Here is a 27,908-nt window from a genome sequence, read left to right as displayed (position 1 = left end):
GTTTTGACTTTCCTGTATGCTGAGTCAGTCCTACCAACAATCATTTCTTTTTCAATTTCTTCACATTTTTCATGCCACCATTTCATGTTAGCTTCCCTGCACTTCCTGTTTATTTCATTCCTCAGCGACTTGTATTTCTGTATTCCTGAGTCTCCCAGAACATTTTGTACTTCCTCCTTTCATTGATCAATTGAAGTATTTCTTCTGTTACCCACAGTTTCTTCGCAGTTACTTTCTTTGTACCTATGTTTTCCTTCCCGACTTCTATTATTGCCCTTTTTATGGATGTCCATACCTCTTCAACTGTTCTGCCTGCTGAGCTATTCCTTATTGCTGTATCTATAGCCTTAGAGAACTTCAAGCATGTCTCATCATTCCTTAGTATTTCTGTACCCCACTTCATTGCGTATTGATTCTTCCTGACTAATGTCTTAAACATCAACCTACGCTTCATCACTACTATGTTGTGACATGAGTCTGCATCTGCTCCTGGGTACACCTTACAATCCAGTATCTGATTTTGGAATCTCTGTCTGACCATGATAAACTGTAACTGAAATCTTCCTGTATCACCCAGTCTTTTCCAAGTATACCTCCTCCTCTAGTGATAAAGGGCAGGCGTGCCTATGTGGAGATAGGACAATCTGTGGCCTAAAAAATAGGGATGTTTTGTAATGGGCATACCTACCAGCATGGAAAGAGGAAGTGCTATCATAAGGTAAACCCACAAACAAGGAATAGGTGCTGATCCTAGGAGAAGGGATCAGTATCATGATAAAAGTCACAAATTTTATCGAGATTATTCTGGGAGTGGGAATTCTATGAAAGACTAGCATTATTATGTTTCGTGGAACGAAATGAGCGTCAAAAGAACACTTTCATTTCGTCCAGAGTTCCTCCAAGCTGCAAATAATGAAAATAATACATACTAGGAAAAAGGTAGTACAAAAGATAAGAATAGAAAATAGTTTACTGACGTGTCATAAACACCTGAAGTTTACAATTGGAAAAAAAGTAAATAAAGAAAAGAAAAAGAGTCCTCACAATTCCTGAATATTAGTAAAGTTGACTAAAACCACAAGTAAATGCTCATGTCTTAATAACAAAGTAAAATAAGAAAAGAGTAGAGAAACAGTAAGTGAAAGATTGTTCAAGAGAGGACAGACAATTGTTATGGGAAGGAAAGATGTGTATATAAACATATGTAAGACATGTATACTGATAAGATATGAAATGTTATTATGAGTGATATTATTTGCACAATGATTATGTATAAAATATCTCGTGTTCGATCTGAGGGGGGGGGGGGGGGGGGGGGGAGGGATACATTCTGACGACTTAAAGTGTGAGTGTGGATCTGGGTTATATTGGCTTATTCCCCCAAACCACCTTCCACTTCTTCATGAGATGACTTACTTGGAATTTGCAGCCACTCTTCTTTACTGAATAGCCAGCTGCTGGAAACCCTCTTGACTTCTCCTCCATTGAATAATGCTAGGTACAGGAACTTTTAGACTCTTTCTACTTATGAGATAAGTAGACATACAAACTTTACTTTTTGTCAACTAACAATGTATTTGACCTCCATACACAATAAAAATTTCACTTTCCACATGAATATGTAGCTTCCTGCAAGTCTCTCATACAGTCGGACTTTAGAAACAAATTGAATTACAGTTAAAAGAAAGTTGGCTTGGTTACCATGACCTTTCTTAACATGAATCATAAAATGAGTCTTGCCTTTAACAAGGTTGCGTCAAGAGTCTACAAGAGTACTTTTTCAATTGTTCTCATTTTAATAACAATAGTCAATGACACAATAAGCACAGAGCTGCATATAAACTCCATGGTTCTTCCTTACACACTCACTAAAACATCTATGGATTGCCCAACAGGTACTTTATGGTGCTGTCCGACCACCACGTCTACTTTCTTCCCGCGACTGATTTTAAATCTGCACACACAAACATGTGCCGCACAGTAGATAGGATTCTACCATCCCACACTCACATACAGAATATCATGTGTTCAAGATGGTAGGGGGCTGAGTGGTTCTAGAATTTACACAGAAATTCTTGAATTACTACAATTGAGGGTTGTAGTATATTCCTGGAGTCATCATTTAAAGGCGGTTCTTGAAATTTTGTTAACAGACTTCCTCAGGGTAGTTTACATCTGTCTTCAAGAGTCTTCCAGTTCAGTTCCTTCAGTATCTCTGTGAAACTCTCCTATGGATTAAACAAACCTGAGACCATTGACTCTGACTTTCTCCGTATACATTCGATATCCTTGTTAGTTCTATCTGGTACGTGCCCCACACCCTTGAGGAATATTCGAGAACTGGTCACATCAGTGTTTTGTAAGCAATCTCCTTGAAGGACTGATTGCACTTCCCTAGTAGTCTACCAATAAACTAAGGTCTACCACCTGCTTTACCTACGACTGAACCTGTGTGATCATTTCATTTCATATCCCCACAAAATGTTACACCCAGGCATTTGAATGAGTTGGTCAATTCCAATAGTGACTCATTCATTTTATAGTCATAGGATAGTACATTCTTTTTCTTCTTGTAAAGTTGACAATCTCTGGACCACTTTGAAATCTTATCAAGATCTGATCGAAAATTTTTTCAGCTTCTTTCAGATAGTACTTCATTATAGATAACTGCATCATGTGAAAAAAGGCTGATTTTACTATTACTATTGTCTTCAAGGTCATTAATATACAATATGAACGTCAGCGGTCCCAACACACTTCCCTGGGATGAGAATGACTCTCCATTCAAGATAACATGCTGCATGCTCTCTATCAAAAAGTTCTCAATCCAGTCACAAATTTCAGTTGATATTCCATACGATCATACTTTTGACAATAAGCATAGGTGTGGTACTGAGTAAAATGCTTTTTGGAAATCAAGAAATACAGCATCTACCTGATAGCCTTGATCCGAAGGTTTCAGTATGTCATGTGAGAAAAGTGCGTGTTGGGTTTCACATGATCAATGTTTTCAAAATCCATGCTGGTTGGCATTGAGGAGTTCATTCTTTTCAAGATACCTCATCATGTTGAGTTCAGAATGTCTTATAAGATCCTACAACAAATTGATGTCAAGGATACTGGATGGTAGTTGTGTGGATCACTTCTACTACCCTTCTTGTAGATGGGTGTGACCTGTGCCTTTTTCCAAGAACTAAAAACCAACAAATCTTGAAGGCCCAACTGTACTGACCAGCTGCAGTGTCATCCACAGTCCATAGGCGACTCCAGATACGGATATGGAGAGGCATGTGGTCAGTGCTCCCAGCCATTGGCAGTTTTCATGACCAGTGGCGCTACTTCTCTTTCAAGTAACCCTCAAATGGCCTCACAAGGGCTGAGTGCACCCCACTTGCCAGATGGTGACCCATCCAAGTTCTAGCCAAGCCTGAAATTGCTTAACTTTGGTGAACTGATGGGAACCAGTGTTACCTCTGCGGCAAGGCCATTGGCTTTTCTAGAGAACTGGGCATAGTTTTTTGTTTGAGGGATCTACAATAGATTATAGTTAGAAGAGAGGCTAAATCAGATGGAAATTCAATACAGAATCTGACAGGAACTCCATCAGGCCCCGGATCTTTGTTCAGCTTTAATGATTACAGCTGTTTCTCAACTCCAATGGCACTAATACTTCTTTCATTCATCTTTTCAGTGGTATGAGGGTTGAAATGATGTAATTCGTCTTGGTTTTCCATTTTAAAGGAACATTTTAAAATGGAGTTAAGCATTTTTCACTCTCAGTTCCTGTCTCATTTGCTAGGGATTGGACCCTAACTCTGGTGCCACTAACAGCCTTTACACATATCCCGAATTTCTTTGGGGTCTGTAAAAGATCACTTGACAATATTCTGCTACAGCAGTCATTGAAGGCATCATGCATTGCTCTCTTGACAGCCAAATGTGTTTCATTCAGTACCTCTCTATCTATAACCCTACACTTTATTTTGCACTTATTGTGCAATAATCTGTGTTTTTTTTTTTTTTTTTTTTTTTTTTTTTTTTTTTTTTTTTTTTTTTTTTTTTTTTTTAGTGACTGTATATCGTGGAGGTTTCCTCCCGTTATGAACTGTCCTACGGTAATGGTGCCAAATGCCCAAATATGACTTTCATATGCCCATAGGGGTTGGAGATGGCATCACATGGCACTGGACCTCACTGGGTACATATCTATCCAGTACATGATCAACTATTCTTTTAAACTTGAGCCAGAGTTCCTCTGAATGCTCCTGACCTGTGCTGAATGTTTCATGTTCCTCATTGAGATATAACACCACTGATCTTTTTAATTTAGTTTACTGAAGATATATATCTTTCTTCTTGTTTTAGTTGTCCTTTGAACTTTGGTAATCATTGTTGTCACAACTGTGTCATGGCCACTGATACCAGTTACCAGTTTCCATGTGGACACCCTCAAAGGGTTCAGGTCTATTTGTTGCCATTAGATCTAATATATTTCCATAATGAGTTTGGTTCCAAACTATTTGTTCTAGGTAGTTTTCAGAGAAGGCATTTAGTAAAGTTTCACAGAATGTCTTATCACGCCCAATTAATTTTCCCAATTAATTGTAGGATAATTAAAGTCTCCACCAATGATTACCAGTGATTCTAGTTTATTTAATAGAATCTTATGTTTAGTAGTGTTAAAAGCCGTAGAAAGATCTAAGAATATGCCCGTCATACACATCATTGTCCGGAGCATCAAGTACCATTTGGTGAATTCTGTTATGGCCAGTTCTATACTTTTACTGCTTCAGAACCCAACCTCTAATTGACTTACAAGGTTGTATTTATTTAATTATTTCATTAATCTGTCTTTGACAATGTGATTCTATTATTTTTGAGAAAGATGACATCAGAAAAATGGGCTGGTACTTTTCCATGGCTTCTACATTATCTTTTTTTAGCAAAGACACAATCTTGGCTGTTTTAAATACTCAGAAAATTTCCCTGATGCAAATGATTCATTTATTATGTTTGTTGAGGGAGCTTGTATACTTCATGTGTATTATGTCAGCAGGCATATTGGTACATCATCTAAGCTTAGAGACTTTTTATTTCTTTATGTTTTGTACAATTTTACTGACATCATTCTCTGTGGTTGGTAGTAACATAATGTAGTACTTATTGTATAATTATTTACCAGTGTTATATTTGGTTTTGGAAATTTTTGTTGAAATCTCTAGGCAATACTTAAAAATTGCTCATTCGCATAGTGTGCTTGGTGGAGTGGATCACTTATTGTTTTATCCCTCTCCCTTATCAATATGTTCTTATGCTTTTATTTGTCTCTCCCAGTTTCTTATTTAATGATATCCCAGACTGCTTTGCTTTTATTCTCTGTGTTGTACACTGTTTTGTCATTGAAATTACTTTTTTTTCAACAGTTAGCTCCTTCCTATAGATCGTTTTGACCTTACAATAGAAATTTAGGAGATAAGGAGGCTTGTACAGGGTAGAGTAGCACGGAGAGTTCCATCGCACCAGTCTTCAGACTGAAGACCATAACAACAACAACAACAACACAGCCTTATTGAAGTAATTGATTGGGACATTCGAGATCAGGATGATGCTGAGTGACAAGAGGTATACTCCTAAGTTGCTTTTTGGAGGGATCAGCAGTACCAGGATTGGATGTGATTGCCTGTGAACTCTGCTTTGAATTAAGCTGATGGGATAATTGCATGTAGTGAAGAAGGCTGAAGTCAGAATGATGGAGTACTGCTGTACAGAGTCTGCATCTTAACAAATACACTTGCCTTGAATGCTCAGGCTGTATGGGTCAAACTATCTAACATGGAAAGGACAGCTACTGTCAAAAAATAAGTATGGTTGTTTGTTTGTAGATTTAATGTAAACAGCTGTGTGTAGCTGACCTTAGTGAGGATGAGGTCAACATGAATGAAAGTGACATGGGATTCACAACAGGACCACGTGAAATTTAATTGGGAGAATGTGTTTAGAGGTTACAAAAATTTTAAAAGGTCAGCCTAACCTGAATTCATATGGCTGATATGTCATAAATGTATCTAAACCAAAATGGAGGCTTATGGAACCAGGAAGAGCCCCTCTACATAACCCATGAAAAGGTTGACATAGGAGGGAGCCATCCAGGTTCCCATGGCAGTACCCCTGAGCTGTTTGTGTGTCTTCCCCTTAAAGGTAAAATAGTTGTTGGTGAGTATAAATTTGATTGAGGTGAGGAAGGTCATCGTAAGTTTGGAATCAGGTGGGTGCTAATTTTCAGCAACAGACAGGCCACGCACATGGAGAATGTCGGTACAGAGAGAGCAGGCATCAAGCAAGGCATGTGGTGGGAGTGGGACGGGCACTGATTTCAGATGATCTAGGAAACAGTTGATGTCTTTAATGTAGGAGGGAAGTCTTTATACTATAGATTGCAGGTGTTGATCAACCAAGGCAGAGATACCTTCAGTGGCTGCTTTGAAGCCAGCAACAATGGAACACTATAATGAATAGGTTTGTGGATCTTAGAAAGAAGGTAAAAGTTGGGAGTGTGTGGTCTGGGTGAGGTAAGAAATGGTGTGGATTGAGGTGTTAATTCAAAAGCAGATCTCCCAGGTGGTCACATCCAATCGTGGTACTGCTGATCCCTCCAAAACCAACCCAGGGGTACACCTCTTGTCTTGTCGGTACTATCCTGGTTGTGAATGTATTGGTCAATTACTTTGACAAGACTGCAACACCTTGAGATCATGCCCTGAAATGAGGTCCATTCTGCCTGACATTTATCTCAGCACACATAGAATAGCTTCTCGTCAGCCCTCAGGCCCCACAGAATCCCGGTCATACACTATGCTCCTTCTGCACCCATTTCTCAGTCCTATGACTTCTACCCCAATGACCATCCCAACTGTAAGAATTATCTGATGCAGTGTGCTATCACCACCTATACCAGCCCTGTAACTGGCAAAACATATAATATCAAAGGGAGAGTCACTCGTGTAACAACATGTATCATGTGCCAGCTGTTACATAAATATTGTTCTGCCATCTGTATAGATATGACCACGTTTGTGTTATCAGTTAAGATGAATGGACATAGACAGAGGCTGTATACTGGTAACATGCAGCATCCAGTTGCAGAGCACACACTACAGCATGAACGTTGTGACCTCAGTACCTATTTCACCACAAGCGCCATCTGAATTCTTCCTCGTAACACTAGTTTTGAAGAACTCTGCGGGTGGGAACTGGCACTACTACATGTGCTCTCTTGTTGCCACCCACCTGGCCTAAATTTCCTTTCAGCTCTGTAGTCCAGTGTTTCTTTTTGGTAACTGTTCCTTTTATTTGCTCCCCTTTTATTACTCTTTTTATATCTTTTGTTTCCTGACCCCTCTGTTTTTTCCCGCCCCACTCCCCTCTCCATTCATATGCCTACCAGCTATTATGAACATAGATTTCCACTCTTATTAACTCTTCTGGGTTCTGGGCAGCTTTTCCATAACTCTCCCCATTTCCTAAACCTTGTACCAGTCTTTTTCCTTCATCCCCATTCCATTCTCTTAAACTCTTCTGCCAAAAGGAGGAGCCACTGGCTCTGAAAGCTTGCACCATTCCACATTCTTAATATGTGTTTTCTTCTGCCACTTGCTTGGTGAGTAGATTTTTTTATCTATCCAATTATATTATACTTTCAGACACTGATATATGATGTAGAAATTTACAATTTAAATCTTTTTGAACAGTGACCTACAGTTGGCTGTTCTTCTTGCTTTAGCCTTTATTCTGATGGTTATTTTTGCAGTTTGAAGATTTAATTTCATCACCCTATTGACCCCATAATTCTATTGCATGTATCACCAAGCACTGAAATATGAGAAATAGGCCATCTGCATACTATCATCCACTACTAGTGGTTTAATGTTTAAGAGAACAAATATGACTGAACTTCATTTCCTAGTTATAGTAGTAATGTGGTTTTTCCACAGTAATCAGTTATCTATGGTAACTCTAAGAATTTTGTCTTTTGAGCTACTGAAATATGAGAAATAGGCCATTTGCATACTATCATCCACTACTAGTGGTATAATGTTTAAGAGAACAAATATGACTGAACTTCATTTCCTAGTTATAGTAGTAATGTGGTTTTTCCACAGCAATCAGTTATCTATGGTAACTCTAAGAATTTTGTCTTTTGAGCTACTGAAATATGAGAAATAGGCCATTTGCATACTATCATCCACTACTAGTGGTATAATGTTTAAGAGAACAAATATGACTGAACTTCATTTCCTAGTTATAGTAGTAATGTGGTTTTTCCACAGCAATCAGTTATCTATGGTAACTCTAAGAATTTTGTCTTTTGAGCTACATTTATACCCAGTGCTTGTGATTGTGAGGCTTCCTCTACTCTTCTTTTTTTGTTCTTGAACAGTGTTGTTTAAGTTTCCTCACTATTGAGAATTAGCCAGTGTTTCCAAGCCATTGAATGATATACCCAAGAATCATTTTGCTTTATGTTAAGGTATCCTGTAAATGGTCATGCTGTGGTATCATCTGCAAAAAGAATAAGTTTGCTTTCACTGTTAAAGAGTTAATCATTTACATATATCAGTAACAATGGGGTCCTAATATACTACCCGGTGGTGTGCCATGACATATTTGTCGAAATTCTGATAAATATTTATTTTCTTTGAATTATATTCCTACTGTTTGTTTTCTATTTTGAAGATATGATCCAATTATACTAAGAGCTTTTCCAAATAATCCCATAGTGATCAAATTTCCTTATGTACATGTTATGGTCTACGAGGTCAAAAGCTTTTGATAAGTCACAAAACATACCAAGAGGATTTTGGCCTTGCCCTAATTCCAATAAGATTATAATTATAAGCTTAGATGCAGCTAAAACTATTGGTTTTCCTTTCTGGAACCCAAACTGTCTATAATTTATGATGCTATTTCTTTCAAAATGTTTATGGATCTAACATATATTATCTTTTCAAGAGCTTTTAAGAAAATGGGTAAGTAAATAACTCAAACAATTACTCTTCTGTAAAAGTGTCATATGATTTATTTTAACTTTTTTTCTTGGGGATATTGATGGCCTGAGCTAGATTAGATTAGATTAGATTAATACTAGTTCCATGGATCATGAATACGATATTTCATAATGATGTGGAACGAGTCGAATTTTCTAATACATGACATAATTAGGTTAATTTAACAACATACTTAAGTTAATATAACAACTTTATTTTTTGTGTTTTTTGTTTTTCTTTATTTTTATTTTTTTTTATTTTTTAAATATTTTTTTTTTCTTTCTATTTTTTTCTTAATTTATATCTAAAAATTCCTCTATGGAGTAGAAGGAGTTGTCATTCAGAAATTCTTTTAATTTCTTCTTAAATACTTGTTGGTTATCTGTCAGACTTTTGATACTATTTGGTAAGTGACCAAAGACTTTAGTGCCAGTATAATTCACCCCTTTCTGTGCCAAAGTTAGATTTAATCTTGAATAGTGAAGATCATCCTTTCTCCTAGTATTGTAGTTATGCACACTGCTATTACTTTTGAATTGGGTTTGGTTGTTAATAACAAATTTCATAAGAGAGTATATATACTGAGAAGCTACTGTGAATATCCCTAGATCCTTAAATAAATGTCTGCAGGATGATCTTGGGTGGACTCCAGCTATTATTCTGATTACACGCTTTTGTGCAATAAATACTTTATTCCTCAGTGATGAATTCCCCCAAAATATGATGCCATATGAAAGCAATGAGTGAAAATAGGCGTAGTAAGCTAATTTACTAAGATGTTTATCACCAAAATTTGCAATGACCCTTATTGCATAAGTAGCTGAACTCAAACGTTTCAGCAGATCATCAATGTGTTTCTTCCAATTTAATCTCTCATCAATGGACACACCTAAAAATTTGGAATATTCTACCTTAGCTATATGCTTCTGATTAAGGTCTATATTTATTAATACCTTCTCGACAACCTAACTGAAGTTTGATGCTCTGTATCGTATGCTTGCTACTGCACTAGAAGTGTCAGCAATGAAACTCAATTAACATAAAGCAATTTTCACAATTTTCTAAAACATTTTAAAATTATTTACTTTATTTAGAATGTGTATGTTGATAGGTGCTATCCACAACATCTCTGAAGCATCTAATTTGAATGACACATCTCTTTAAAAATATACAGAGAGTGTGTGCTTTGTGAAACTTTTGAGTGTGACTCACCCAGAATTTATTTTCAGGACATAGAAAATCTGAAGATACATATACACTGCCAGAAATAGAAACTGCTACACTCATTAGGATTACCCATTTGCCATAACAGTCTGTGCCACAGGGAATATCAATGACACATTGTAAATGATAAAAGTGACATTCAAGATACATCATTGCCACATGTTGAAAGGTTGGTAAATAAAAGTGCTGTGTAACAAGCTATAAAGCCAGCCAAATGTTTATACCAATCAAGATAACTCTTTGCTCATACTAATACACTAAAAATAATCAGCAACAGCAAAATTTCTTTAAACTAGGTCAATTTCATTAAATTCATGTTTGGCTCATCTTATAGAAGATCAGTTTGGTCATGCTTTTACTTTAATGATTCACTGAGAAAAAGAAAAGAGGCCCAGAGCATTTCATTTGCATGTTGGAGACATGCCCACTTATGACAAGACTGAGAGGTTTTATTTCAGGTATTTCTATTTTTTTGAGTAGTTTGGGGCACAGTGCCACTAAAAGTGTACTCACTCTGAATGTGAGCCCAAACAAGTATTGTAGCTTAATTTAACTTATATGGGCACTCCAAATTGCAGATTAGACACTACAAAAAATGTTGTCATCAAATGTGATGCAGACAAATTTGAACATGACATCTGCTAACATACAGCAGCAGATATGGATATTACATGTAGATGTACTCTACTGTGTATCGTTGGCTGCTATTTCATTTGTGGGTCTCAGCAAGAAACATCTATTGCCTGTTTCAGTACGTTGAAACTAGAGAGTTCTTTTGCATGGTTTAGAGTAATTAACAGGTAACAGGTAACAGTTTGGCATACAGTAACTGCTTACTTGAACTGTTATAAGTGCTTTCTTTAGAGTAAACCTTACTCAGCATTACTGCTGCTCGTAATAACCGGCATTTTTTGTGCCACACATGACAACTGATCACTGCTTTGTGTAAATGTGTGCCATTATGTATTATGTGGGCTATCATGATTGTCACCACTATCCAGATGGGCAAAACTGGGAACTATACATCTGGAAACACATGCAAATCAGTCAACTGTGCATTAGACACAATTTATAACTTTTACTATGGAACTTGCTACCTGTGTACTACATGAAAGGGACCCTGTCTTTATAAATCTGAACAAGGCTTGCTTTATAGTTTAAACAGAAGTACATTTTCATTTGTAAGATAAATGATAAGATTTAGACATTTTGATAAGGTTAAGTATCCTAAAACAGTGTGCAACTACTACCAAGTTGGATAAAATTTCATACACTGAAAGAGTGTAGCAATTTCCAGTGTCCAGCAGTGTATTTCAAAATGAGTAGTATGTTCTTTCATTACAGAAATTAAGTTATACGGTGGTATAATATATTTTGTGTTCATTTACTATAATTTCTCTCTGTTATGAAATCAACAGCAATTGTTTAAAACTTTATTGTGTAATGTGCTCTTCACTCCAAAATATATCTGTATACTATGAATACTGTTTTCCAACAGTTGTTGCATGGCTCATAATTCCAAACCCATGGTCAGTGACATTCTTTGGTGGATACATTACATATAATTCTTGGAGACTCTTTGTGGCTGTTGGCTCTTTTGCAAGCTTCCTGGCAGCACTTCTCATTTATCTGTGCCCTGAAACGCCCAAGTTTCTTATGACAAAAGGTCGCACAGAGGAAGCATTGGAAGCATTCAAAACTATGTACAAATACAACACCAGAAAAAATCCAGAATCGTATCCGGTTAGTATCTATATGTCATGCATCTCATTCATGAAAATACTACTGAGTTCATGAGAATTTGAAAAGTGAATTTTATAAATATATTTATTAGTTATGTATACCAGTGATGATATCAATGAATTTACAGAGAAGTGACAGTAGAAGACTAAATCAACCTAATATAGTATTTTCTACCTTGATTAAATAAAATATTTATAACACAAGGGACTAAGTGCCTCCACAAAAGACACTTTTAATTACTATTTTGTTCTTGTTTAGTACATAATCAGTACATACATATCACATTAATTAATGAATTTTAAAGTCACACAATGCATAACATTTGTCGCAGCCCATGCCTGCGAGTATAAAGACTTTCCTTAGATGTTGTTTTTATCTTAAAATAGAGTACTTATTTATTCATTCCCCATGTATTTCTTGAGGGAAACTGTAGAATGGAAATATGCAGTGAATCAAGAACTCAGTTTTTCAACTTATTTGTACTAATCCAGTAACTGGTCAGATAAAAAAATCTAGTTACCAAGCAGTGGCAAGAGAACACATGTATAAAGGTATTTAAATTTCCAAGCTTTTGGAGCCAGTGGCTCCTTCTTCTGGCAGAAGGAATGAAAGAGAAGGAGGAGGGGTGAAGGTAAAGGACTCCTGAGGTTTAGCAAAGGGGGTGAGTTTGGAAAAGTTGCCCAGAACCCTGGTAAGGGGAGATTTACCAAGCAGAAAGTATTTCCTTCTTAGCTCATCTGGTAAGTCAACCTGAACCAGGGGTTCTGGACCTCTTTCCCAAATGCTTAACATTTGCTAAACCTCACCAGTCTGTTTCCTTCATCCCTCTTGCTTCTCTTTCAACCCATTTGCCAGAAGAAGGAGTCACTGGCTCTAAAAGCATTGGGTGGAGGGTGTGGGGATAGTATGTCACTGTAGGTTGGGGCCAGGATAATTATGGAAGCAGAGAATATGTTGTAAGAATAACTGCCATCTGTACAATACAGAAAAGCTGGTGGTGAAGGAGAGGATCCAGATGGTTTGTTCAAGTGCATGTTGTGCCAGAGGGTGAGACTTTGCTCTTGGCCACAGTTTGGCAGTGCCCATTCATCCTGTTGGACAGCTGGTTGCAGCAGAGCTGGTAAATGACATGGCTGCTTTCACAAGTGGCTTGGCCCTGATGGGATAGGATAAACTTTGACAGGACTGGAAGAGGAAGTGCTGGGTGGATAGATTGCAACTGGGTCTTCCACAGGAATATGATACTTGTGGCAAAGGGTTGGGATTGGGAGTGGCATAGGGGTGAACTAGGATGTTGTGAAGGTTGGGTGGACAACAGAACATCACATTAGGAGGGGTGGGAAGGATCTTGGGTAGGATGTCCTTCATTTCAGGGTATGATGATAGGTATCAAAGCCCTAGTGAAGGATGTGCTTCAGTTGTTCCAGCCTGTGGTGGTATTGGGTGGCAAAGAGGGACTCTTTTGTGCCTGTTTCTTGGAGGTGGTGGGAGGATTAGGGGTGTGAGGATTGATTTGTTTTTGGTCTAGGTTTGAGGAATAGTGCCTGTCTGTGAAGGTGTTGGTGGGACCCTCAGCATACTGAGCAAGGGAGGTCTTGTCACAGCAGATACACCATCCCCTGGTGGTCAGGTTATACGGAAGGGATTTTTTGGTATGAAAGGGATGACAGCTATCGAAATGCAGGTGCTGTTGGTGGGTGGTGGGTTCAATGTGGACAGAGGTGTAGACGGAGCCATCAGAGAGGTGGTGGTCAACATCTAGGAAGATGGCATGCTGGGTTGAAGAGGACCACATGAAGTGCATGGGCGAGAAGGTGTTGATGTTGTGAAGGAATGAAGATAGAGTGTTTTGGCCCTTAGTCCAGATCATGAAGATATCATTAATGAGCCTGAACCAGACCAGGGGTTATGTGTTTTGGGAGTCCCGGAAGGGCTCCTCTACACAGTCCATAAACAGGTTGGCAAAGAAGGGTGCCATGTGGGTACCTACGGCTGTGTCACAGATTTGTTTGTATACTTCCCCTTCAGAAGTGGTTGTGGGTTAGGATGAAGTTAGTAAGGTGTACAAGGAATGAGGCAGTGGATCTGGAGTCTGAAGGACATTGGGAAAGGTAGTGTTCAATAGCAGTAAGACCGTGGGCGCGAAGGATGCCGATGTGCAGGGAGGTGGCGTCAGCAGTGATGAGCAGGGATCCAGGAGGTAAAGGAGTGGGGATAGTGGAGGGTCAGGAAAGTGAGTGAAGGAAGTGCTTGGTGTCTTTCACATGGGAGGCTAGATTACAAGCAGTTGGTTGGAGGTGTTAGTAAATGAGAGCTGAAATTTTTTCATTGGGGGCACAACGACCAGCCACAGTGGGGGGTCCAGAATTCTTGGGTTTGTGAATTTTGGGGAGCATGCAGCAGGCGGGTGTACAGGGTGTCATAGAGGTAAGGAGTGAAATAGATTCAGGGGAGAGGTTCTGGGAAGGGCCTGAGGTTTTAAACAGGGATTGGTGGTTGTGTTGTACTTCTCAGATGGGATTACTGTGGCAGAGTTTATAGATGGAGAAGTCAGATAGTTCTCAGAGGCCTGCTGCCAGGTAGACACTGCAGTTCATAACAACAGTGATGGAACCCAAATATGTTTCAAGCTATAGAACAATGCAACAGTATTATTAGTACCAAAGTGATACTCTCTTAAGGCCACAGAATAGTGTGAAAGAGCTTATAACAATATTGCACTACAGAGACAAAGAATATATTATCCCAATAACTCTGACCTGGTTCACAGATCTTTGGTACTGACTTTTGCCATTAATGCATTGGCTACTAAGTTAGCAATTAATTCAAATGCAGGCACTGCTGCAATCTATGATAAAGTCATAGTAATTCAAGATTATATTACATTCTGTTACTCTAGCCACGATCTGTTGTGTTAAAGCAATGATTGTGGGTGCTGTGACTGGCATTCCATCTACAGATCCATAAATATTGCAGGCAATAAATACAAATACTTAACTAATGGTCTTTTAATTAATTTTTGAAATTTTTTGTTTGAAGTCCACTATAAAAGGCCAGGTACATCCAAAAATAAAACAGAGAAATAAATGAATAGTTTAGGTACTCAATTAATAACTACTGTATTCTGACAAATAATTTATGGGTGCAAGTATGTTCTTGGTGACTTACAGTCCACCTTCTAAATTACTGAACAGTGGAAATATGAACTTATATTTGGGAGTGGCAATCTTGTGCACTGATATTTACTGCATACAGAGTGGAGGACCATGCAGTGTGTCTTAGTTTGAACCACAAGTGACAGAGTTTACATCTGAAAACTTCTACTAAGAGACTATTTCTATGGATAATTACCATAGGCATCGAACCTTATAAAAGCAGTATTCAATTGATTTCAGTGGTTTCCAGTTTTTTCAACAACTCTATTCAAGAATAAATTCTTCAGACAGACAGAGCTTCAGCATAAGTATAGTTGCAGTTGAAAACAGTTCCTAACAAAGCAAAGTCTGGACTAAACCATCAGAATTAAAGAATATGTATTCAATATTTTCTATCAAACTTGAGATGCTTCAAATGCAAAAATGAAGAATTTGATATATCACTACAGCAAAAATCACAAGTTTTGCTTATTCGAACAGTGTATGGATATTGCAGAAATTGAACCAAACAACTGAAAATCCAGAACAGAATGACAATGTAATATAGGTCAGATTGCTACTCACCCCATAGAGGAACCACTGGGTTGCAGACATGCACGCAGAATCTAGACTTTTAGATATTGCAAAGTATCGGACAGAGTCCTTAAACAGATGTAGATCACTTGTGCTGAATGTCCCTGTTATTACATTGGCCAGACAGGAAGGGCCCTGTCTGTTAGGTTTAAAGAGCATCTGCCAACTAAAAGCAGTGATGGAACATGAGGATCTATATTTGCTGAACATCTTGTCCAAATGGCCCATGGTCCCAAGCCTCTAAAAGATGCAGAACCTCTGCATAAGGAAGTCAGAGGATGTAAATTAGACACCCGTGAAGAACTGCAAATTTTTAAACATCTTATTATTGGTAGAGAAAATTTACTTAATTATCAGCTCCAACTAAAAAATAGAAATTATTTCAAAGGATTTCAACCTTTTCTCCAGTGTAGTTGACCCACAGTCTACTTCAAATGGCCGATGCTGTTTCCTATCTGCTTTGTCCCTTTATTATAATGTGATTGTACATTGTGTCGCTGTGTATTTTGTATTATACTGGTTATGACACCTAGTTGCTAAAGTGTTTCTTAATTTGCCTGTTTTATGTTTTCATGCCCTGACTTTGTAGCCAGTTCTCCGGCAAATTGTTTAATGTACTGTACCAATAGGTAGGTTTGTACATTTGTAGGACTGCTTCCCCATCACGATTTGTTTACAATTTATGTTTGTTCCAAGTAATTTTTATGTTAATTCACCCTCTAAGTATTTTGACATTTCTAGGCATCAAATTCTGTATTTCATTCTCTGCAAGTGAATACTCATTTTTATAATTTTTATGCAAAGTTCTTTCTCTCTTGCTTTTTCTGTGTTCCACGAAAATTTTTGAATAATATGTACTTTTTTCTTTAGTACAATTAGTGATTTGGAGTATTTCACTTTTTTCCTCCATATCTGTCTTAGGTTAAGAAGTTAGCAGATGAAAGTTGCGTAAACATGGAGTTATCAACAAGCACTGACAATAGAAAGAGTACTTGCTCACAGATAAGGTCTGGTCTGGAAGAAGCAAAGCGACTGTTAGTGAAACCTTTACGGAATAGAACAATCATGATTGTCATAATTCAGTTTTCTACATTACTCAGGTAAGTTTCTGAAGTAGATTTTTAGGCATGCTGTAAAATTATGTTACCTTTGGTCAATATGAATACAGTCAATAATTTCAAAAATAAGGAATATAATTAGTATCTGCTTAGTATAAAAGAAAAGAAAGATGCTCTCCCAAAAGCAGTACCTTCTCTGTTAATTAAAGCCATTATTTACAACAGTTCTACATCTACATCTGCATGTATATTCTGCAAGGCAACTTTCTGTGTGTGGTGTGTGGTGAAAGGTAATTTTGGTAACACTACCATTTTGTCCCTTTTCCATTCCATTCTTGATGATACATGGAAAGAATTACTTTTGGTAAACCTCCTTGTGAGCTATAATTTCTTTTATTTTCCTCATCATGATAATTTCAAAAGATATATGTTAGTGGAAGTAAACTGTTACCTCACATCTTGAAATGTACATTTTGTAATTTTAGCTATGCAACACTTTTGTTAAACAATTTTGCCTTTTAAATACTGGAAAATCCATGATGGAATAATGACAATATTACGAGGGGCATTTGAAAAGTCCATGCAAAGTCTGAGAGATGGCACCACTGGCGCATATTGAAATCGTTCAGTTAGTAGCATCCTTGGAAAGAACACACCCCAAGTTTCAGCCATATTGGTCTATTTCTTTGTGTTTGGCATTCGTGAGAATCAAGGAAGTCAAGCGATTGTCAAAAAAATGGACGAAAAAGAATTTCGTGTGGTGATTAAACATTACTTTATGAAAGGCAAAACGCCTCAGGAGACTAAAGAGAAGCTTGATAAACATTACGGTGACTCTGCACCTTCGATTAGAACAGTTTATAAGTGGTTTCAAAATTTTAAGAGTGGCCATATGGGCACAAGTGATGCTGAACGTTCTGGACGCCCTGTGGAGGTTATGACTCCAGAAATCATTGATAATGATATGGTGATGGAAGACAGAAGAGTTAAAGTGTGCAAGATTGCTAGTGCTGTGGGCATCTCGAATGAATGGGTACATAATATTTTGCATAAACATTTGGACATGAGAAAGCTATCTGCAAGATGGGTTCCACAATTACTCACGCTTGATCAAAAACGAAATTGTGTGAAGTGTTGCAAGGATAGTTTGCAGCTGTTCAGGAAGAATCTACAGGACTTTAAGCATCGTTTTGTCACTGTGGATGAAACATAGATACATTACTATACTCCTAAGACCAAACAACAATCTAAACAATGGGTTACCAAGAGAGAATCTGCACCAAAAAAGGCGAAGACCATTCCTTAGGCCGAAAAGGTTATCGCGACTGCCGTTTGGGATTTGCAAGGGATAATCCTCATCAACTATCTGGAAAAGGTGAATATTATTCATTGTTATTGGACCATTTGAAAACCGAGCTGCAAGAAAAACGCCAGAGATTAGACCTCAAAAAAGTCCTTTTCCATCTCAACAATACACCAGCACACATCTCAGCAGTTGTGGTCACAAAATTAATGGAAATAGGATTCCAACTCATTTCACATCTCCCCTATTCTCCACACTTGGCTCCCTCGGACTACTATTAGTTCCCCAATTTGAAGAAATGGGTGGCGGGACAAAGATTTTATTCAAACAAGGAGGTGATTGCAGCAACTAATAGCTATTTTGCAGACATGGACAGGTCCTATTATTTGGAAGGGATCAACAAATTGAAACAGCACTGGATACAGTGTATAAGTCTAAAAGGAGACTATGTCAAAAATAAAAAAGGTTTACCCCAAACACATAAGTAGTTTTTATTTTTGCACAGACCTTTGAAACGCCCCTCGTATGAAAAGGATAGATTACTACTCACCATACAGTGCAGATGCTGAAACACATACAGGCACAACAAAAAGACTGCTAAACAAGTGAACTTTCTGGCAAAAGGCCTTTTCCCAAAATAGACAACACACATACACTCACACAAACACAACTCACAGACACGACCACTGCGTGTGACTGCCGATGCCAGACTGCGAGCAACTGCCCATGATGGGAGAAGCAATTTGGGTGATGGGGGTAAGGAGGAGACAGAGGGGGAGTAATAGCAGGGTAGGTGCGGGGAATGGTAAACTGCTGCTTGTGGGAGTATACAGGGATGTGATGGGAAGAGGATAGGGCAGCTGGTGCAGTCAGGAGGTTAGATGGAGGGCAGAGGGGGAGGAGGGGGGGGGGGAGGTAGAGAGTAGAAAAGGAGATAAGTAAGAAGACTCTGAGTACATTGATGGAGTAGAGGGCTGTGCAGTGCTGAAGTGCCAACAGGGACGGACAAATACTAATGAAGGTTGAGGCTAGGAGGGTAATGGGAAAGTAGGATATATTGCTACCTGAGCAGTTCAGAAAAGCTGGTGCTGGTAGAAAAGATCAAGACGACACATGATGTGAAGCAATAATTGAAATGAAGAATGCTGTGTTGGCCAGCATGCTCAGCTCACGGGTGGTCCAACTGTTTCTTGGCCACAGTTTGTCTGTAGCTATTCATACAGACAGATATCTTGTCGGGTGTCATGTGTCCACGTAGACTGTAGCACTGTGGTTGCATCTTAGCTTTTAGATCACATGACTGCTTCCACAGGTTGTCCTGCCTTTGACAGAATAGGTAATGCTTGTTACTGGAAGGAGGTTGTATGTGACAAGTCTTGCATTTAGGTCTACTGCAGGGATATGACCCATGAGGGAAGGGGTTAGGAGCAGGGGTGAAGTAGGAATGGACAAGGACATTGCATAGGTTCAGTGGGCAGCAGAATACTGCTGTGAGAGGGATTGGAAGGACAGTGAGTTGGATACTCCTCATTTTAGGGCACAAAAATAGGCAGTCGTGTGTGTTGTCTACTTCACAAGAAGGTCTTTGGCCGAAAAATTACTTGTGTAGCAGCCTTTTTGTGGTGCCAGTTTGTGACTCAACATCTCCACTATATGGTAAGTAGCAATCTATCATTTTCATAATATTGTCAATTTTGCCTTTTAACCTCACAGTGTATACATCCATGGCCAGTGTTAACTTTAAATTAAACTTTCAGGCTGTGAGACCTATTTTGAGTGCACAGAAGGTGGCCAGTCTAACAACCCTACCACAACAAAGGTCAGAATTTAGTAACAATTGTGGTGTTGCTCACGTTGCTAAATACTGCATTTTTGGGCAACAACTAAGTTATTATGTGGCAGGTGTTATTAGAGCACAGTTAATAAAGTCATTTCATGTAATAATCAAAAAACTAGGCACTCATCTTTTTGTGTTTCACACGCTGGTCTCGTCATAAAATCATGGCTCAATCGTTAAAAATCTAGGTGGTTATGATTCCAAGCTCGGATGCAAAGAGGCCTAGGTTTTATTCTGCTATATTCAAAAGTTATGTAGATGCGCTTCACAAACCATCCTTGAAGATTACACTTTTGCTGGACAATGGTGATGTAAAAAAATAATCAGCACTCCAAAATTAAGTTACACTTCCTTTGAATTGCTTTTATTGCAATATCACATAACACACAAACATCACTTCACAATACAAAACATACTTGAAAACATCTCTCTCACAGTCACTGTTAAAGTTCACATTTTATAAGCGGACTACGTTATGCTTCTTTCCAACATGACATCCAACACTTGACTGTCTCAAGGTCCAACTCTCTAACAACTCAACAACTAACTAACTATCGCTTACGCACCCAAAAATCAGAGTTACAAGTACGTCAAAGATCATAGTGACAAAAGAAAGAATACACATAAGAATAATATCATTGCAATATAAATATATCGATGTATCACAAATGAAATCAAATCTGAATTTTGTCTCAGAAATAAGTTAACTACTTTGCAGAAACACAGTAGAATATAGCTAGTATCGAGAGGTTCAGGTGAGGTGCCATAATGGTTGCATAATTCAAGTACCATTACACCAGATATCTAGCCTCATTGCTCCAACCACACACGAGCAGAGCTGACAGTTATATTAAAAACTCAGTGTATTTTATTGAAAAACTAAAAGATATTAACATGGGCTCAAGTGATTTCCTGATCAGCTGTGATATTGTGTCCTTATTGTGATGTTCCCTGTGAATGAAGCTATTTTGTATATAGTAGATATTTCTCAGATCAATATAGTAGTTTTATTTAGACAGTTTCTCGCTAAAACCTGTTTCCAGAGGAACAATGAATTTTGTGAGCAAATTGACAGGTTTACCATGGACAGCCCTCATAGTCCAGTTGTTGGCAATTTGTTTGTGAAGATTTTTGAGCAGGCATTGCAGGCAGCCAACAAAAGATCAGCAAAGTGATACTGCTAAGTCCATGATACCTTTTTTGTATTGACATGTGGAGAAGAGGTGTTGAATGTCTTCTTGCTACATTTCAATAGCATCAAGCCAAAAATTCAATTTACGATGAAGAAAGAGAGCAATGGGCAACTTCATTTCCTGGATATAGCTGTGATCATAGGTTGGGTTTTAGGCCATAAGGTGTACAGGACAGCTATATGCACTGATAGATGCTGCCATAAGGAATCTAATCATCTCCCAAAACAGAAAAAAAGAATTCTAATTAGAACCTTGGTGGATACAGCTAAAAATTTATGAGGTGATTTATTTGCAAAATGATCTTAATCGCTTGCATATGACCTTTAAGAAAAATGGTTACTCCAGTAAGGAGGTGGATCAAGCACTTCAACCTAGAAGAGCAAAAGCCAGGACTAATGAGGAACAACCACCACCAAATAGGAAATTTTCCATCCCATTTATTGACAAGGTTATGATTTACATTGGGAAAGTTTTGGCCAAGTATGGAGTTGAATCAATGAATACATAAGAAGAGCTAAATTCCAGGTTGTGGGCAAGAATACATGGGAACCACAAGGAGGAAGTATTAACACCTGCTTAGCTTAACACCCAAGGAACTGATACCTCAGACGTATAGACAAATCAGCCTTAGCAGAACATTCTTTTCTGAGATGGAAATCATGATAGAGAATTCAGTGAAATGAGCATTTTAGCAAAGACTACACATTATCATGTGCATATGTGTAGAGAGATCACAGAGATTTATGAATGCCATAATAATTTTAACAGAAAAGAAGGAGGTGTTAAATTAGTTAAAATATGGATATCGACTTTTCACCATCATAGTGATGATTGATTGCTTTTAATAGAGAACAGTAGCACAAGCCAAAGATAATCATGCAGTTGGCATAATGTGGGGAACAGGAATGCCGCCTATGTATTGCTAAAAATTCTGAGACCTCTTAACTCTTGATGCAGTCGCTGTATTACTTCTGAAGATGTCTGTCACAATTGGAGATGAAATGTTAGGGAATGCTTTTATACATCAACTGTCTCTCATTCCAGAAGTTTTAACTAAAATGGAAGTTTCTCTTTTGTTTTTATGTGTATAACATTTCTTTTTATGATACTGAATTTTGTGCTTAATTTTATCTGATACACCTGCATTTTTTAATGAATTCTGATTGTCATTTATGACTTCCTGCCCAAAAAATCAGTTTCTTTCTACCTTTTTATCTTTTTGTTTGTTGCATGTTACGAGTCTATGGTCACTTGAAATTCAGAAGTCAGCTACAACTATTACATCAAATACAATTTCTTTAATGATTCATAAAAAACAGTCAACTATTTTAGTTCCATTTGGTCCAATTTTCTCTTTGTTTTATCCAGGAAGGAACAAACCCACTGTTCGTCTTTGGAAATTCTACTAATGTATGACCTCTCATTTCTGAAATGATAAGTGAGGTTTCCTGCTAACAAGTCATTCTATGGTTTTTGTCCTACTTTCACATTCAAAACTTCTATTATCACCTTGTAATTGAATTTGCTTTCGTTTATTACCTTCTGTAACTCTTGACAATGTTCTTCTAGACTGTGACAAGAACGTGAAAATGTGGTGTGACCAGAACATGGAAATGGATGGTGCATATCGGAGGTCATAGTGAATCTGACTAATACAGCATGCAAAATAACAGAATTTCTATTACTTTTTGAACATACATTGTATGATCTAAAAGTTCATTTAGCCAGAAACTTGCAAACTTCATATTAGTTCTATAATAATTTTATTTCCATTCTTATTCAACTTTGATTCATTCAGTCCAACAATCTCTGACCTCATTTTCATGAGAACTATGATGTATTCACATTTATCAGTCAAAGTTGTTGTATTTAATGTTCTTATATTAATATCAGACATCAGTATTCTCCAGTGTATAATTTTGCCTAAATGAAACATATTACAATCATTTTTTTTTTAATTTCTGAGACTCAGTTTATATACTGAAGTGTGAAAGTAACTGCTATAGGAATGTGTATTCAAATACAGAGGTATGTAAACAGGCACAATAAAGTGCTGTGGTCGGCAACACCTATATAAGAAGCAAGTGTCTGGCACAGTTGTTGGATCAGCTTTATGGCAGGATATCAAGATGTAAGTGAGTGTGAATGTGGTATTACAGCCAGTGCATGAGCAATGGGAGAAAGCATCTCCAAGGTAGTGATTAAAAGGGGATTTTTCCGTACAACCATTTCACGAGTGTACCTTGAAAATCAGGAATCTGGTAAAACTTCAAATCTCTGATTTCGCTGTGGCTGGAAAAAGATCCTGCAAGATTGGGACCAATAACAACTGAAGAGAATCATTCAATGTGACAAAGTGAAACCTTTCTGCACATTACTGCAGATTTCAATGCTGGGCCATCAACAAGTGTCATCGTGCGAACTCTTCAACGAAACATCATCAATATGGGCTTTCGGAGCCAGCCCACTCGTGTCCCTTGACGACTGCATGACACAAAACTTAATGCCTTGTCTGGGCACATCAATGTCGACATTGGACTATTGATGACTGGAAACATGTTGTCTGGTCAGATGAGTCTCGTTTCAAATTGTATTGAGCAGATGAACATGTATGGTTATGGAGAAAACCTCATGAATCCAGGGACCCTGCATGTCAACAGGGGACTGTTCAAGCTGGTGGAGGCTCTTTAATGGTGTGGGACATGTGCAGTTGGAGTGATATGGGACCCCTCATACGTCTAGATACAACTCTGAAAAGTGACACGTACGTAATCATCCTGCCTGACCACCTGCATCCATTCATATCCATTGTGCATTCTGACAGACTTGGGCAAGTCTAGCAGGACAAAGTGACACCCCACATGACCAGAATTGCTACATAATGGCTCCAGGAACACTCTTCTGAGTTTAAACACTTCCGCTGGCCACCACACTTCCCAGATATGAACATCAATGAGCATATCTGGGATGCCTTGCAACATGCAGTTCAGAAGAGATCTCCACCCCTCATACTTTTACGGATTTATGGACAGCCATGCAGGATTCACAGTGTCAGTTCTCTCCAGCACTACTTCAGACATTAGCTGAGTCCATGCCATGTCATGTTGTGGCACTTCTGCATGCTAGCAGGTGCCCCACACGATGTTAGACAGGTGTACCAGTTTCTTTGGCTCTTCAGTGTAGTTGAAGGTAATTTAAACAGTTTTTTCTATTAGCTGTCTTGCTAAGAGTACCACTTACAAAATTTTTATTTACAGTTAACTTAATTAATGTTGGTAAATCTCTTCCAAAATACATTGTTGCAGATTACAGTCATATTAACCTCATATTGCAAGGTTACCACTTTTACCACCTCTTCTCTACTTTTTTATTAATTTACACAGTACATATTTCAAGGAAATAAACATTGTAAAATGAGCCTAAATTGTTCCTGTTTACCATTATTTTTCACTGAGAGATATATATTTGCATACATATACACCACAGCTCAATAATTTGGACAACACACATTATTATAACACTATATTATACACAGTTATACTGAGTTAGCAGAAATGAAAGTATGAGTACTTACCCCAGAGGACAAAGTGAAGGGAATGAATGATGCTGCTCTAGTTAGAAGTATGTGTATGTCAGGGGAAAAATTGTCTATGAAATAGACTACTCTAGTTTTTATGTGTATGTGTGTGTCCTGATCTGTTATGTATCTTTGTCTAATTTCTGTACAAATGGAATAATATTTATTTGAATAAATACTAGTATTTGGAAAAAAATTACATACTATCTATGGAGAATAGTGATTTACATGTTATACACTTCTTTCTACTCCAGAACATGACAAAGCACGTCATTCATTGATGAACAGAGCAACCATATGAGCTATTTATAGCTAAAATTGATTATCATTCTGTTTACATTGTGTGACTGTGTCTAAAATAAAAAGAAGTGTATAAATTTTAGTAATTAGTGCAATATTTCTTCAGCTTCCAGGCATGTTTGTAATATCTTCTGAAATTTATTACAATATATTTGAACATTTTTGTTGAACAAAGATAGATCTACATATTTGTTGTAAAGGACAAAGAAAGCAGTGAGACTTTTTAATTACCATGCATGTCCATTTGGCTTCAAGTTTTTCTAGTTAGTACCTTTTTTACTTTTTAGTGTGAATACTATACGTCTTTGGCTACCGCAGATGTTTGCATCAGCTGAGGAGTACATAGAACACCACAAATTTATGAATAACACTAATGAATCTGTGTCAATGTGTGAAATGATATCATTTACTGGTGTTTCAACCTCTTCCACAACCTCAAATGAAGAATTCTGTGGAGTGGTAATGTATAATAACATAATAATGTTAAAAATATTAATATGCCTGTGTCACTTGATATAGTAAATCACATATTCATCAGAAGCAAGTCCTGGTACAGTCAGTTGATTGCTGCACTTGTTCTTGGCTAAATTATAGTTACTATATCAATACCTTTAATAATGGCAGTTTCTGGTTTTGTACATTGTCTTCAGGTAATAGCTTGTGGCTTAGCTCATGCATTTGTCTACTGAAACAAGTGCAGTGTACACTAGTAAAACCAATAATATAATGATATATCTAAAAACACAGATGATGTGACTTACCGAACGAAAGTGCTGGCAGGTTGATAGACACACAAACAAACACAAACATACACATGAAATTCAAGCTTTTGCAACAAACTGTTGCCTCATCAGGAAAGAGGGAAGGAGAGGGAAAGACGAAAGGATGTGGGTTTTAGGGAGAGGGTAAGGAGTCATTCCAATCCTGGGAGCGGAAAGACTTACCTTAGGGGGAAAAAAGGACAGGTACACACACACACACACACACACACACACACACACACACACACATATCCATCCACACATACACAGACACAGGCAGACATTTGTGGCCTTTACAAATGTCTGCCTGTGCCTGTGTATGTGCGAATGGATATGTGTGTGTGTGCGAGTGTATACCTGTCCTTTTTCCCCCTAAGGTAAGTCTTTCCGCTCCCGGGACTGGAATGACTCCTTACCCTCTCCCTAAAACCCACATCCTTTCGTCTTTCCCTCTCCTTCCCTCTTTCCTGATGAGGCAACAGTTTGTTGCGAAAGCTTGAATTTCGTGTGTATGTTTGTGTTTGTTTGTGTGTCTATCGACCTGCCAGCACTTCCGTTTGGTAAGTCACATCATCTGTGTTTTTAGATGTATTTTTCCCACGTGGAATGTTTCCCTCTATTATATTCAATAATGTGATGATATAAATATTAAAGAGGGAAGCATTCCACGTGGGAAAAATATATCTAAAAACAAAGATGATGTAACTTACCAAACGAAAGCATTGGTATGTTGATAGACGCACAAACAAACACATATACACACACACACACACAAAATTCAAGCTTTCACAACCCACGGTTGCCTCATCAGGAAAGAGGGAAGGATGTGGGTTTTAAGGGAGAGGGTAAGGAGTCATTCCAATCCCGGGAGTGGAAAGACTTACCTTAGGGGGAAAAAAGGACAGGTATACACTCGCACACACACACATGTCCATTTGCACTCATACAGACACAAGCAGACATGTGTGTGTGTGTGTGTGTGTGTGTGTGTGTGTGTGTGTGTGTGTGTGTGTGTGTGTTTTGCCTAATTCCAATGAAGGGCTTTTTGGCTGAAAGCTTACTTGTTTGACAGCCTTTTTGTTGTGCCTATCTATGATGCAACATCTCCACTAGTAGCAATCTATCCCTTTCATAATACTGTCAGAGGCAGAATTTCCTAATAAATCTTTTAAACTGGTAAGTAATTTTAATTCCTTCATAAATCATCTTCAAACTTTATTGGCCTGTTTTATGGAAAAAATCAAAGAAAGAGTGGTTGCTCTCAATTTAAGTCTGCTTGTGTCTGTATGAGTGCAGATGGATATGCGTGTGTGTGTGCAAGTGTATACCTGTCCTTTTTTCCCCCTAAGGTAAGTCTTTCCGCTCCCGGGATTGGAATGACTCCTAACCCTCTCCCTTAAAACCCACATCCTTTCGTCTTTCCCTCTCCTTCCCTCTTTCCTGATGAGGCAACCATGGGTTGCGAAAGCTTTTAATTTTGTGTGTGTGTTTGTGTTTGTTTGTGTGTCTATCAACATACCAACGCTTTCGTTTGGTAAGTTACATCATCTTTGTTTTTACAATAATATAATGAAAATGAGTAAATTCATTACCCTCAGTCTCACCAATTTTTATGAACTTTCAGCACACTGCAGGTGAAAAATAGGTCTGCAACTTGTCTTGTTATTGAAATAAACATTGTCATAAGTTGCATTGAGAAGTATCTGTTGTATTCCTTGATGGTGACTAGTTTCGGACACCTGTGTCCATTTTCAAACCATCTGTACTGTAAGTCAGACAAATACAGACGTCAGGCCAGCTGCAGAAACTGCCCTCAAGACAGAGCTACAATCATCTATTTCAGTTATCAATTTTTATTGATAAGAAGTGCACAACAGAATAAAGGGACTCTTTTCTGAACAGATCTCACACCTGACAAGATGTGTTAGAGGTTTTTCTCCAATAATCTGTTTTAATTCCTGCTGGCATTTTTTGTGAGATTGCCAATGTCTTTGATCACTTAGATTGTATAAGTTTTGAAAACAAACTAATACCTAGTGGTACTCATGACAGACTCCACACCAACACACCTGCCTTGATTGAGGCTGCCTCTGGACACGGGGTCCTGGGTTCGATTCGCAGCCACGTTGAGGATTTTCTC

At 38.0% G+C, this 27,908-nt stretch overlaps 1 protein-coding gene across 1 annotated transcript in view; it reads left to right on the top strand.

The window, feature by feature from the left end:
• Positions 1-27,908, top strand: part of LOC124616118 (synaptic vesicle glycoprotein 2A-like) — a 197,792-nt gene that overhangs the window by 92,074 nt on the left and 77,810 nt on the right. The window contains exons 6-8 of the mRNA XM_047144382.1: positions 11,767-12,011; positions 16,661-16,839; positions 25,295-25,466. Coding sequence (XP_047000338.1) covers positions 11,767-12,011; positions 16,661-16,839; positions 25,295-25,466 — 596 coding nt within the window. The remainder of the gene's footprint in view (positions 1-11,766; positions 12,012-16,660; positions 16,840-25,294; positions 25,467-27,908) is intronic.

Source organism: Schistocerca americana, chromosome 5 (genome assembly GCF_021461395.2).
Source record: "Schistocerca americana isolate TAMUIC-IGC-003095 chromosome 5, iqSchAmer2.1, whole genome shotgun sequence".
In the NCBI taxonomy this organism is placed as follows: domain Eukaryota; kingdom Metazoa; phylum Arthropoda; class Insecta; order Orthoptera; family Acrididae; genus Schistocerca; species Schistocerca americana.
This window is presented reverse-complemented; position numbering and strand designations above follow the sequence as displayed.